This window comes from Pogona vitticeps, chromosome 13, assembly GCF_051106095.1.
Source record: "Pogona vitticeps strain Pit_001003342236 chromosome 13, PviZW2.1, whole genome shotgun sequence".
Taxonomy (NCBI): domain Eukaryota; kingdom Metazoa; phylum Chordata; class Lepidosauria; order Squamata; family Agamidae; genus Pogona; species Pogona vitticeps.
This window is the reverse complement of record NC_135795.1, coordinates 15,090,250-15,104,660: the sequence shown is the minus strand read 5'-3', so window position 1 is coordinate 15,104,660 and position 14,411 is coordinate 15,090,250. Positions and strand designations below refer to the sequence as shown.

At 41.1% G+C, this 14,411-nt stretch overlaps 1 protein-coding gene across 2 annotated transcripts in view; it reads right to left on the bottom strand.

Moving 5' to 3' along the window:
• Positions 1–14,411, bottom strand: part of MARF1 (meiosis regulator and mRNA stability factor 1) — a 64,632-nt gene that overhangs the window by 39,634 nt on the left and 10,587 nt on the right. Inside the window, exons 5-7 of one of the 2 annotated variants that reach the window (XM_072982576.2) lie at positions 13,995–14,221; positions 12,689–12,806; positions 2,113–2,285 (exon numbers count right to left, since the gene is read on the bottom strand). In XM_072982576.2, coding sequence (XP_072838677.2) covers positions 2,113–2,285; positions 12,689–12,806; positions 13,995–14,221 — 518 coding nt within the window. Of the gene's footprint in view, positions 1–2,112; positions 2,286–5,131; positions 5,382–12,688; positions 12,807–13,994; positions 14,222–14,411 lie in introns of those variants that run through there. The other variant, XM_072982577.2, reaches the window with a different exon arrangement.

Here is a 14,411-nt window from a genome sequence, read left to right as displayed (position 1 = left end):
GGTGGCAAGAATACACAGAGGAATTATACCAGAAAGATCTGGATGTCACAGAAAAGCCGGATAGTGTGGTTGCTGACCTTGAGTCAAACATCCTGGAGAGTGAAGTCAAATGGACCTTAGAACGCATAGCTAACAACAAGGCCAGTAGAGAGGATGGCATTCCAGCTGAACTATTTAAAATCTTAGAAGATGACACTGTTAAGGTGCTGCACTCAATATGCCAGCAAGTTTGGAAAACTCAACAGTGGCCAGAGGATTGGAAAAGATCAGTCTACATCCCAATCCCAAAGAAGGGCAGTGCCAAAGAATGCTCCAACTACTGTATAATTGCACTCATTTCACACGCTAGCAAGGTTATGCTCAAAATCCTCCAAGACAGGCTTCAGCAGTATGTGGCCCGAGAACTCCCAGAAGTACAAGCTGGATTCCGAAGGGGCAGATGAACTAGAGACCAAATTGCTAACATGCACTGGATTATGGAGAAAGCCAGAGAGTTCCAGGAAAACATCTACTTCTGCTTCATTGACTACGCAAAAGCCATTGACTGTGTAGACCACAGCAAACTATGGCAAGTTCTTAAAGAAATGGAAGTGCCTGATCACCTTATTTATCTCCTGAGAAATCTATATGTGGGACAGGGAGCAACAGTTAGAATTGGATATGGAACAACTGATTGGTTCAAAATTGGGAAAGGAGTATGACAAGGCTGTATATTGTCTCCCTGCTTATTTAACTTATATGTGTCATGTGAAAGGCAGGGCTGGATGAATCCCAAGGCAGAATTAAGATTTCCAGAAGAAATATCAACAACTTCAGATATGCAGATGATACCACTCTGATGGCAGAAAGTGAGGAGGGATTAAAAAACCTCGTAATGAGGGTGAAAGAGGAAAGTCAAAAAATGGTCTGAAGCTCAACATCAAAAAACTAAGATCATGGCGATTGGTCACATCAGTTCCTGGCAAATAGAAGGGGAAGAGTGGCCTTTTAGGCCAGATGGGCGGGGTATAAATCAAATAAAGTAAAGTAAAGTAATGAAATGGAGGCAGTGACAGATTTTATTTTCCGGGGCTCCATGATCACTGCAGATGGGGACAGCAGCCACGAAATTAAAAGACAACTGCTTCTGGGGAGGAAAGCGATGACAAACCTAGACAACATCTTAAAAAACAGAGACATCATCTTGCCAACAAAGATCCTCATAGTCAAAGCTATGATTTTTTTCCAGTAGCGATGTATGGAAGTGAGAGCTCGACCATAAAGAAAGCTGACCGCCAAAGAATTGATGCTTTTCAATTGTGGTGCTGGAGGAGGCTCTTGAGAGTCCCCTGTACTGCAAGGAGAACAAACCTATCCGTTCTGAAGGAAATCAACCCCGAGTGCTCACTGGAAGGACAGATCCTGAAGCTGAGGCTCCAATACTTCGGCCATCTCATAAGAAGAGAAGACTCCCTGATGTTCAGAAAGTGTGAAGGCAAGAGGAGAAGGGGACGACAGAGGACGATATGGTTGGACAGTGTCATCGAAGCGACCAACATGAATTTGACCCAACTCCGGGAGACAGTGGAAGATAGGAAGGCTTGGAGTGCTCTGGTCCATGGGGTCACGAAAAGTCGGACATGATTTAATAACTAAACAACAACAACGTAAAATCTAAAGGTCTGTCGCTATTTGTGAAATAGCTGTGCCCTGCTGAAATGAAAAATAGAAAAGAGGCCATCATGGTAGGAATCAAAGCTTTCCCTATATGTGAATCTCAATAGCAGAACTCTTTCCCTGGTGAAGTTAGCACCACTTTCATTGACATGACAGGCAGTTAAAATGTATTAAAGGTAGTTATTTGTTAAACAGTTAACATGGTCTCTAAATAACTGGTTTAGAGAATGGTTAGATCTATTTTAAATAATGTTTTTAACAATTTTTGATCCACTGTATTTTTACAGAAAGTTTTGGATATTTTGTGAGCCCTGCCACACAAAAAGGCAATAAACAAATAGTTTAAGAAACAAACAATTAACCACTTTATGGAGATACGTGATTAAAGATTGCTACGTAAAAGACAGTTCCAGATTACTGGGTTCTACTCAGAAATATCTTATCTTGCTCACTTACTGGTTTTTTCAATGGTAACCTTGGAGGCAAATCTGAAATAAACTCTTCAAATCTGATGAGCTCATGAGCATGATGCAAAAGGGCTTCAGAAGCCTGGTTTTTATGCACCAGGATTATATGGAAACCATGGCGATGTCTCAAATCACTGATTTCAAGTGCAAAATTTACATCGGCTGAAACACAAACCCAACAACAAATAATTGGATTAACAAGATTATTTTGCCCAATTCATATCTGTACCATTTGTTTTCTTCAAAAGAACTGGAAAAGCAATATTTGAACAAAAATATCAAACTATAATGCCATACAGCAATTAAGTTAAGACCCCCTCACACACTAATTATTATTAGCTGCTACACTGCCTGTTACAATTCCCTGTAAGGATAGTTTCATTTAAAAAAATCAAGCCATGCCCGTGTGCACACGCTCCTACTATGAATAAGGGCCTAGGCGCACAGAGCTTAAAAACGGAATTTATTTCAACTGGAGTAAGGCAGTCTTGATAAATTTCCAAGGAATGTAGTAGTCTAATGTCATCTAGGATTTTATCTTTTAAAACAATACAGTACAGTTTATCGCATCCTTCTGTTTACCCTTTCCTTCTCACTCAGTTGCTTCTAAAGTGCAGTTTTAGAAACAAAAACTGGACAAAGAGACTTACAGAGGAATGCTAATAAGGGAAAGAATTCACAGCTCCTCTCCCTTGGTTAACCAAAGGGCCACAACTCAGTGACAGTGTCTTTCATGTTCATGCGGAAGGTCCCCAAGCTCAAGCAGAGATGGGGAGCCTTTCTGCCTCGCCCCAACGTCTCTCTACGTCTCAACCAACATAGGCAAATCTTCTACCTCAGCTCCAGAGATCTATTGCCACAAGATTAGTTAGACCAACAAACAGTCTCTCTTGCAATAATGTAGTTTTGTGTGTCTTATCCGCTCCTAGAGGCAGCAGCTTCTGAAGCTCAATCCAGCCTGCTAGTTATGGTTTCTCATTTAGAGCGACAGTCTGAAAATCATGCACATGTTCAGCAAAGGCTGCAGTTAGATTTGGACTGTGAGTTCATGTAACACTCAGGTCTTACACTCATCTGAGCAAGCATAATAATCTTTTGAGAGTATTGCCAGGGTATTAAAATGAAACTAACGTAAACTGTATGGGTCTGTAGCTTTTTGTGAAATACAGAACACAGGAACATACTCAGTTGTTTTATGAATCTAGCTCAATTTAAGCCCATCTCACAGCAGAAAGCTAAGAAGGTTAGGGGTGTATCAAACTCACTGAGCAAGGAATGCTCCAGAATATAAAACGAACAAAAACACGCTGTTGCCCCGCACTAATGTGTGCAGCGGCTGGAAAGAGGTAATTCCAATAACTTTAGCTTCCAGGTCTCGATTATAATTGTTATTCAGCAGTTGGTTATACAATTCTCCTTTCTAATCTGACATCTTCTCTCATGACTAACACCACAGACAAGAGTCTTAGTGGGGCGTTACTCAAAGCATTTTTATATGAGAACTCCTGAGAGATACAAAGTTTAGTTTTATATTATTATTTATTAGATTTATACCCCGCCTATTTGGGCGATTCGTCCACTCTATATCAATCCTTTCCAATATTCTCAGTTACAGGATGCAATGTGAAGGAAATCAGAGAGGAATGAACTAAAACAACCCACCTTAAGCAATATATTTATTTATTTTATTTATTTATTTATTTCATTTATACCCCGCCTATCTAGTCAGTTGTGACCACTCTAGGCGGCAACCAGCATTACTGATATACATTAGCCAACTTTCATTTTTCTTTAGAAGCTTACAAACAAGACAGCAATAAAAATATCCATGCTGGTCCAGGAGGGGAAACCAAAACTGAAACCCATAATTGGCAATACCTTTACAGTATTAGGAAGAACCAAAATCTCACATTCTATAGATTTATCGTGACGGCATAGAGTACAAAATGTTTTTGCATCACCTAACCTGATGAGAAGTTCTGGAGAATTTGAAGGCTTTCACAATATTGCAGCATTTTAGTTGGTCTTAATAGCTGTAGGTTTTGTATTCACATATCCTGGAAGCCAGCATGACTATTCAGGAGTACGAAAGTTTCAAAACCAAAACATCTGCTGCTCAGACTGACTTGGGTCAAGAAAGGGTGCAGCTACATGATGTGGAAAAGTCCAATTTTTGTGTTTTGCCTCATAACTTCTAAGGCACTTCCGCTGTCTTGATTTGATGTTGACATTCTCACCAGTAGGATAAACAGTGCTACTTTGAGAGTCCACCCCAAACTTCTCCAATCGCCCTTCATTACTGACTTCTATGTCTTCTTTACTTTGTCACCCCCCTCCTCTTCTAATCTGGCAAATGCTCTGACCACCGGAATAAAGCAACCAAATAAAAAGCAAGCCATAATATCTCATCACTGAAATGGCAATAGGATACAGTGCCGATTTGGAAATGATTATTTTTTAAAAAAACATCTCAAGGTACTCAACACCCACCATGTTCTTGAATGTCTCACAGTGGCTCTCATGAATATATCTCTGCTGGACACTCCCCCCCGCCCCAATTGATAATTGAGAGCTAGAGAGATATTTACACACACCAGGAGAAGGGGGGGGAAGTATGCTTCTTAAAATAAACCAATTAACCTCTGAAAAAGTGTACACTACAGAGTATGTCAGTAGTCACAAAAATTACATCAATTTCAATGGGGGAGCACCAAAACAACAGGCAGAATATTAATGTAGCTGCACCCTGAGACAGCTCGATTATGTTTCTGTCGACAAGAAAACTAAACACATAGGAAGACTATTATTTAAGATTATTATAATTTAAGTGCAATATACTCAAGAAGTATAGCTCTCAAATTTCTATATTCAGTCACTGGAGTGAGCTGAACAAATGAGTTCTTAACTCTGTGTGTGGGGGGGGGGGAGGGAGGGAGAGAGCGAGTCAATGTAATCAAGCAACCTGAAAAATCTTTTAATAAATCAAAAACAACACAGTTTACACATACTTGATACAAGGACCACAGTGGCTGGTGCTGAATGTGTATCAGCGAATCTTCTAAGACTTTGTCTGAGTTTGTCATCAGCTGCATTCTTTACTGTGGCATTAATATGTGCAACTGTCACTGTGACGTGTGCCATGACGTCACCTGCCTGTCTTGGCTAAGGCTGGAGTTTCCTGGCCTATGGCAAGGCAGGAGGTGGGTCTTATAGGGGTGGAGCTTGTGTATATAAGGGGGGTGTACAAGGAGGGAGAAGGTTGTTGGGGAATGAGTGGGAGAGTGACAGGGTTAGATATAGGTTAGGTAACTGTGTGTTAACTGTGTGTTAAGTAACTAAGAACTGTGCAGGGTGAAGGTCTGATAAATATAGTATAACAAGTGATTCTTTTATTCATTGATTTACATTTTATTTTTGTAAACAATAAATTATCATTTAATTTTTAAATCCACAATAAGTCTGAAGTGTCAGGTTTATGTGTGGTTGGTGGCAGCGAAGTACTGTGTGTATGTGAAGGATCGTGACCTGTCATCTCTTGTGGTGACGTAGAAGGAGGTGGCAGTCGCGACAAAACTGGTGGCAGCGGTGGGATACGAGTTGTCCAGTAGCCCAGTTGCCCAGAAAAGCCTTGGCTAGTGTGACCAGAGCAAAAGGATTTCAGTTAGGTGCACCTGAAGTGGGGTGTGGGTAACTCTCTAGGATTTGTCTCCAGGGGGGAGCAGATCTAATAGAGAGGCACCTAAACTTCAGAGTGAGGGAACTGACATGAGCTCTAGAAGGTCCAATTTTGTGAGGGAGATTGACCCAAAGTAGGAGGCTGTTGTGACTTGGTCTGAGAGTCCAGAGTTGGGAGAACTCGGAAGGGACAGACAGACCAAGGGCAGCGAAGATTTGGGATCTCTCTAGTGAACTGCAGAACCTGAGAGGGTGAAGCTGTGGTGGATTTGGAAGTAGAGCCAAGGGCAGAAAAGTAAAGTAGCTCTAAATCTGGCAAGAGGCCCAGTGAAGGGGCAGAAGCCATTAGAGACTACAGTAACAAGCCTAGCCATATCTGTTTGTATACCCTGTTAGAGAGTGTCAGACCTTAGCACAGCAAGAAGAAAAGTGACGTTTTAAACAGAGGCTTGAAAATAGAAAAGAGCCTTCTGTGTGATTAAAATGCCTCTCACGCGCAGTCAAATGGCAGAAGTGAGTGAACAAAGAGACCAAGCAATGTCAGACTGGTCTGGGGATGAGTCAAATGGTGAGGGAAGAGTTGCCTCAGTGCAGGGAGAAGCTAATGGTGAACAGTTATCAGAACTGAGGAAAATTCAGTTAGCCCAGGCACATGAAGTTCAAATGAGGCAGTTAGAAATAGAAAAGGAGGAAAGAATAGAAAGGGAAAGAATGGCCCTAGAGAAAGTGAAAATGGAATTAGAAAAGGAGGAAAGAATGAAAGAAATAGAAATAGAAATGGAGAACTCAAAGGGGGAGGACTCTATTGAGTTTAGCAAATGGGATCAACAACTAGATCCAACCTTGCAGCAGTGCTTTAAGATGGTTAGCAATTGTCCAGTAACCCCTGAGAACCGTGAGAGATATTATTGTGAAGAAGGAGGCCTTTTATGTAGGGAGATCTTAATAAACTCCAAGAAGGAAAAATTGCTGGTAGTTCCTTCTAAATATAGAAAGAAAGTAATGGAAAAATGTCACACAGACACCCTATCGGGACATTTAGGGATGGCAAAGACTAAGCAGAAAATATCCCAGAAGTACTACTGGCCAAAAATGGGAAAAGAAATAAAAGAATTTTGTCAAAGCTGCACCACTTGCCAAATGAAAATAAATAGTGAGGAAAAATCCAAGAGGGATGATGACTGGGATAGGTATATGGAAGAGATGAAAAATATTGACAATATATTTAAGCAAATGGAAAATAGATATATTGAACAACTGAAAGAGAAACAGAGGTCTGGGTTTACTCTATTAAGGCAAGTATTTAAGGATGCATACGGCATAGATGAGTTTTCTGAGGGAAAAGATTTACAATCCAAAGTGGCAGTGGATATGGTTTATGAGTGTGAAAGAAAGATAAAGCCACAAACTATTCTGAAACCAAAAGAAGGCACACAGGTTAAGGCACAACTTCAAAACCTGAATTATTCTGAAGAAAACATGAGGGAAACATGGGACCCTAAGTACTCCAAACTGTTAGTTCAGAGCCCGCCAAAAATGGGCGGCCATTTTAGTGAAAAGCCCTCAGAACAGGGCCAGCACAGTAAACAAGTTTTGGAGGGAAAAGAGAAACTTGAAAGATCTGATGGGAAAAGCTCATGGGGGGAGAGAATCTGCTTCATTTGCAAAAAGAAAGGTCACATTGCTGCACAATGTTTTAATACAAGGCAAAATAAAGAAATTCCACCTCAGAAAGTTAATGTAAAAGAAGCAAAGGCTGTATTTTGTGTTCAGAATAAACCTCAAGCTTCTTCTAGTGAGAGCTCGGTTGTCATGGAAACCCAGGCAGAGGCAGTTAGGAGCTCTGAATTGGATACATTGAAGGAGCTACCTCTCGCTGAAGTTGTCCACTGTTATTACATAGAGTGCTTTATTGGAATCTGCTGGGGACAGGATAAAAGTTTTTGAAAATGACTATTCAGCTTTGAGAGAGTTTTTGTTCTGTTCTCAAATTTCTATTTTCCACTCAGACATAGTACCACAAAGTTGTATGATTGCTGACCAAACTCTATCTGTGAAAGGGATTGGGTCAGAACTAGTTTCACTACCTGTAGCTGACTTGAAAATTGAATATCAAGGTTGGAAGGGATTGTGGAGAGTGGGGGTGTCTTCTGAGATTCCTACCCCTTTTCTTATTGGTAATGACTTAACAAAGCATGTCAAGAGTGCCCTGGTGGTAACACGTGCACAATCAGTACAAAGTGAAGCCAGTAATGAGACTGACTCTCAAGAGCCAGAGAAATTTGTACCACAACCTGAGGCATTCTCAGTTGAAATACCTCAGAAAAGCCTCTTTGTCAAGGAACAAACCGCAGACCCCACCTTAAAAGACTGTTTTGCAAAGGTGACTGATAAAGATTTATCACCTGAGTGCCCTGAACGTTTTATTATTAAGGGTGGTTTACTGTACAGGGAAAAACTGAATAATATTTCAAAAGGGGGGCCTGAAGTTAAGAGACAGCTGGTGGTGCCTGAGAAATATCGCCCTATGATTCTGGAAAAGGGACATGCAGACATTTTCTCAGCTCATATGGGGATCAACAAGACCAAACAAAAAATAGCCCAAAACTTTTACTGGCCTGATATGGGTAAACATATTAAGAGTTTCTGTCAAAGATGCCATATTTGTCAGAGACAGGGCTCTAACTGTGATAAAACTAGAGCAAAGCTATGCCCATTACCAGTGATTTCAACTCCTTTTACACGTCTAGGGGTGGATATCATAGGTCCATTGCCCAACGCCACTAAGCGGGGGAACAGATTTATTTTAACTATAGTAGACCATGCCACGAGATATCCAGAAGCGATCCCATTACGTAATATAGAGACCCAGACTGTACCAGAAGCCTTAGTGAATTACATGAGTAGGATGGGTTTTCCTTCTGAGATAATCACAGATTTAGAAACCTCTCATACATCCAAACTTATGAAAAGGTTAGGCAGGGGGGTCATTCACATAAATGCCCCGAAGCCTTATTACAGAGAGACCAACCTTGTGCAGTTGGCAATAAAAGAGGCTGATAAGGAGGAACATGGGTTGCCCTTCGGGGAAGGGAGGGGCCCACAAAAGTTCAATACACAAGAGGTGCAGATCAGCCCTGCTCTATCCAGAGAACAGCAGAATAGTTGTAGAGCGCTGGTTACAAAACCTCAAGGAGTGTTCTCAAACAAACCTGGTGTTGACAAGGGAGTGCTACCCAGGACTGACATAGGGAGTGCTTCTCAGTCTGTAACACCACATAAAGAGGTTATTACTTTGACAATATTCACAGAACGCTAGACGAAATGCTAAACGATCAAATTATTGTACACTCATCTAGCGCTTGGTTAGCCCTTGTAGTTTTAGTAGACAAGCCGGATGGCAGTGTCTGGCTCTGTGTGTATTACAGCAAGTTGTATTCAGTAACTAAACCTGAAGCTTATCCTAGGCCTAGGCTTGATGACCTAAGTAAGATGATTGGAGGTTGCAGAGTCGTATCCTTTTTAGGTCTAACCAAAGAGTGTTTGCAAGGAAGAAGTGATCCTAAGGCCCAAGAGAAAACCACATTTTGCAGTCCATTTGGTCTGTTTGAGTTCCGGGTCCTCAGTTTTGGCCTGAGAAACTCACCAGCAACGTTTCAAAGGCTCATGGACCATACTCTGAAAGGGCTTAGTGACTTCACAGTAGCTTATATCGATGACATAGGGGTCTTTAGCAACACCTAAAGGACTTATGGACTCTGTGTATGGTATATTGCAATGTAAAGTGTTTGGAAAGTTATGTATTATGTTATGATAAGTGTTTGCATTGCATGTTTTTATTTACCTGTATGGAGGAAGTGTAAGTATATTTGTAGTTGTGTTAAACTGTGATGATAAATGATGTTTGTTGCAGTTGTTTTGGGGAAAAAGCACCTTAGCTTTCCCCCACAAAACAACTTATTAAAGGGGGAAGGTATGTGACGTGTGCCATGACGTCACCTGCCTGTCTTGGCTAAGGCTGGAGTTTCCTGGCCTATGGCAAGGCAGGAGGTGGGTCTTATAGGGGTGGAGCTTGTGTATATAAGGGGGGTGTACAAGGAGGGAGAAGGTTGTTGGGGAATGAGTGGGAGAGTGACAGGGTTAGATATAGGTTAGGTAACTGTGTGTTAACTGTGTGTTAAGTAACTAAGAACTGTGCAGGGTGAAGGTCTGATAAATATAGTATAACAAGTGATTCTTTTATTCATTGATTTACATTTTATTTTTGTAAACAATAAATTATCATTTTATTTTTAAATCCACAATAAGTCTGAAGTGTCAGGTTTATGTGTGGTTGGTGGCAGCGAAGTACTGTGTGTATGTGAAGGATCGTGACCTGTCATCTCTTGTGGTGACGTAGAAGGAGGTGGCAGTCGCGACAAAACTGGTGGCAGCGTGTGGGATACGAGGTGTCCAGTTGCCCAGTTGTCCAGAAAAGCCTTGGCTAGTGTGACCAGAGCAAAAGGATTTCAGTTAGGAGCACCTGAAGTGGGGTGTGGGTAACTCTCTAGGATTTGTCTCCAGGGGGGAGCAGATCTAGTAGAGAGGCACCTAAAACTTCAGAGTGAGGGAACTGACTTATGAGCTCTAGAAGGTCCATTTTGTGAGGGAGATTGGCCCAAAGTAGGAGGCTGTTGGGACTTGGTCTGAGAGTCCAGAGTTAGGAGAACTCGGAAGGGACAGACAGACCAAGGGCAGCAAAGATTTGGGATCTCTCTAGTGAACTGCAGAACCTGAGAGAGGGTGAAGCTGTGGTGGATTTCGAAGTAGAGCCAAGGGCAGAAAATTAAAGTAGCTCTAAATCTGGCAAGAGGCCCAGTGAAGGGGCAGAAGCCATTAGAGACTACAGTAACAAGCCTAGCCATATCTGTTTGTATACCCTGTTGAAGAGTGTCAGACCTTAGCACAGGAAAGGAAAAAGTGACGTTTTAAACAGAGGCTTGAAAATAGAAAAGAGCCTTCTGTGTGATTAAAATGCCTCTCACGCGCAGTCAAATGGCAGAAGTGAGTGAACAAAGAGACCAAGCAATGTCAGACTGGTCTGGGGATGAGTCAAATGGTGAGGGAAGAGTTGCCTCAGTGCAGGAAGAAGCTAATGGTGAACAGTTATCAGAACTGAGGAAAATTCAGTTAGCCCAGGCACATGAAGTTCAAATGAGGCAGTTAGAAATAGAAAGGGAAAGAATTGTCCTAGAAAAAGAGGAAAGAGAAAAAGAGAGACAAAGACAATTTGAACTGGAGAGGGAGCGTATGGCTTTTGAACTTAGGAAATTGGAAATACTGAATCAAAACAACAACAACAACAGAGATTCTGGTACTGAACCAAGCCAGTTATCAAAATCAGATTTGAAGAAATTTCCTACATATAAACAGGGGGATTGTCCTGAAAACTTTCTTAAAATCTTTGAACGAAGTTGTGCTGATTTTTCTGTGAGGGAAACAGAGAAAATGATAATTTTGAGGTCTCTCCTGAGTGGAAAAATGGCTGATGTGTATGCTGATATGCCAGTTGAGCTCAGTAAAGATTATTCAGAGTTCAAAAAAATGGTTTACAATCGTTTTGGCATTAATTCAGAACATCTTAGGCTGAAGTTCAGAAAACTTACTAAAAGATTAGATGAATCTTATACCCAACTTGGTTTTAACTTGGAAAAGTGTTTAGATCGGTGGCTTGAACAAGAGAATGTAAAAACCTTTCAGGAATTGAAAAATGTTGTGGGCCTGGAGCAGTTTTATTCCTTACTCCATGGGGAACTTAAATTTTTAGTTCAAGAACGGAAACCAACTGATGTTAGAAACGCTGCTCAAATAGCTGATTTTATTTCTCAAATAAGGGGTCCTAGTTGTTATGAGGGGAGAGGTGTGAGGAAAACATGGGACCCAAAGTTCTCTAAGGAACAAGCACAGAGACAGACTAAAGTGGGCGGCCATTTTAGTGAAAAGCCCTCAGAACAGGGCCAGCACAGTAAACAAGTTTTGGAGGGAAAAGAGAAACTTGAAAGATTTGATGGGAAAAGCTCAAGGGGGGAGTGAATGAGGTGTGAGTCAGATAGGGTTTAGATAGGGACTTGGTTAGGGTCTGGTTAGGGACTTAGGGAGTTAGGGCTTATACCTGTCGTGTAGTACTGTGCTATATTTTGAGAGAAGGTCTGAAAGAGTGTGTGTGTGTGATACTTTATATTGATTGCCTTATTATTTCGTTGATACAGTGATTTACCATTTCTTCTGTTATTCTAAATAAACACAAGTTTTTATTTTAAAAGTCATTTATTTGCCTGAAGAATCTCAGATGAAGGAATGGTTGGTGGCAGCGTGAACAAAGTGTGTGTATGTAAGAGTGACGTGACACCTTTGTGATGTGAGCTCTCATGAATATATCTCTGCTAGACACTCCCCCCCGCCCCAATTGATAATTGAGAGCTAGAGAGATATTTACACACACCAGGAGAAGGGGGGGGAAGAATGCTTCTTAAAATAAACCAATTAACCTCTGAAAAAGTGTACACTACAGAGTATGTCAGTAGTCACAAAAATTACATCAATTTCAATGGGGGAGCACCAAAACAACAGGCAGAATATTAATGTAGCTGCACCCTGAGACAGCTCGATTATGTTTCTGTCGACAAGAAAACTAAACACATAGGAAGACTATTATTTAAGATTATTATAATTTAAGTGCAATATACTCAAGAAGTATAGCTCTCAAATTTCTATATTCAGTCACTGGAGTGAGCTGAACAAATGAGTTCTTAACTCTGTGTGTGGGAGGGGGGAGGGAGAGAGCGAGTCAATGTAATCAAGCAACCTGAAAAATCTTTTAATAAATCAAAAACAACACAGTTTACACATACTTGATACAAGGACCACAGTGGCTGGTGCTGAATGTGTATCAGCGAATCTTCTAAGACTTTGTCTGAGTTTGTCATCAGCTGCATTCTTTGCTGTGGCATTAATATGTGCAACTGTCACCTACAGAAATAAAAGGAACACCCTAACTAAGGGTAAACTCAGCATGAACCAAACAAGATTTAATAATTCCCCAATATATGCTATATAATGGATAACAGTATGATATTTAATAACTTCTCTATGAATGCCAAATAACAGGCATCAATGCGACACAGCTGACAAAGGCTGCATTATTAGAACCATAATTTCTAAATTAGGAAAAATAAAGAGTTTCATTTTATTTTATACTGACCAAACATGTCCACCTTACATTGAATACCAGGTGCAGTTCTGCAGAAAACACTTTAGGAAGGATGCAAATATAAATACCTTCAAAAGAGGTCAAGTGTATAAGAAGCACACATTTGAAGACTGAAGAAACTGGGTAACATATTCCTTCCTCAATCTTCTTCATAATATCACTCTGTAAATTACCCCACATTGAAAAGGGAAAAGCATATTCTCTGCTGCTCTAAGGACCAGACTTCAGGGGGCATTTTGGTTTAACATTATTACAGCAAGACCCCCCGTATCCACAGGCAATCTGTTTCGAGCCCTCCCCTGCGGGCACTAAGCTAACGCCATACAGAGCATCTTCTCTGGCTCCCTCTAGGGGCCAGTTCTGGCAACATCACCCTCATATATTCTGGAGATTTTTCTTTTAATGCTTTAAAAGGAGTCTCATAGCACAGTGGTTAAACTGCTATACTGCAGCCAAAACTGTGCTCACAACCCGGGGTCCTATCCCAGGTAGCCAGCTCAAGGTGTGCTCAGCCTTCTATACTTCCAAGGCTGGGAAAATGAGTACCCAGCTTGCTTGGGGGTGTAGCCTGTGTAATTAACTTGTAAACCGCCCAGAGAGTGCTTTAAGCGCTATGGGGCGGTATATACGCAGCACACTTGGCATTTTTGCTTTAAATATTGTTGAGATTATAGATAACTGAATATGCAGATACTGTTCCTGTGGATACTGGGGTCCAGTGTATAACACATGCATTAGAAGTCACAACTGTTCAATTAACAGAATCAGGTATCTGGGGGCGGTCCTCCCCTGTCAGAAGGGAGGCAGAGGTTGGGCAGCAATTTCCTAGGATATCCTAGTTCAGGATTTCCTTCAGTTTTTAAAATTCTATTAATCCTTGTTCAGCACAGATCAAAATCTTAGCCGGAAAGATGTTCTGGGAAAACAGCAGAATCCAAAATATTTACCTGGCAGTTATTTAGCTCTTCAATAACCTCCTTGTTCTCCTTACTAATGTCACACACGCAAATGAACTCTGCCTCTCTGTGGCCTTTAAAAAACTTTTCACGAATTCTCTGTACCACCGCCACAGCTGAACGGCCAGAGGGAACAGAACAATTTTCAATATCCCAGAACACTCCAATGGGAGGCAGGTTTTCTAATAGTTGGCCTGTTATAGCAACTTCTGGAGACACTATAATGGTAAAAGATAAAACAGTCACAGACATTCCAAACGGTATTGGTAAATATGCCTCAATATCTAAAGTTTGCTGCATTTAAAAGAAGTTATTGTGGTCATCTCTGGGATACTGCATGGGGAAAATGTCTACTTTAAAGGCTGTATACTGTGGAAGGAGTCCACTGCTGCTAACACATACTTCAAA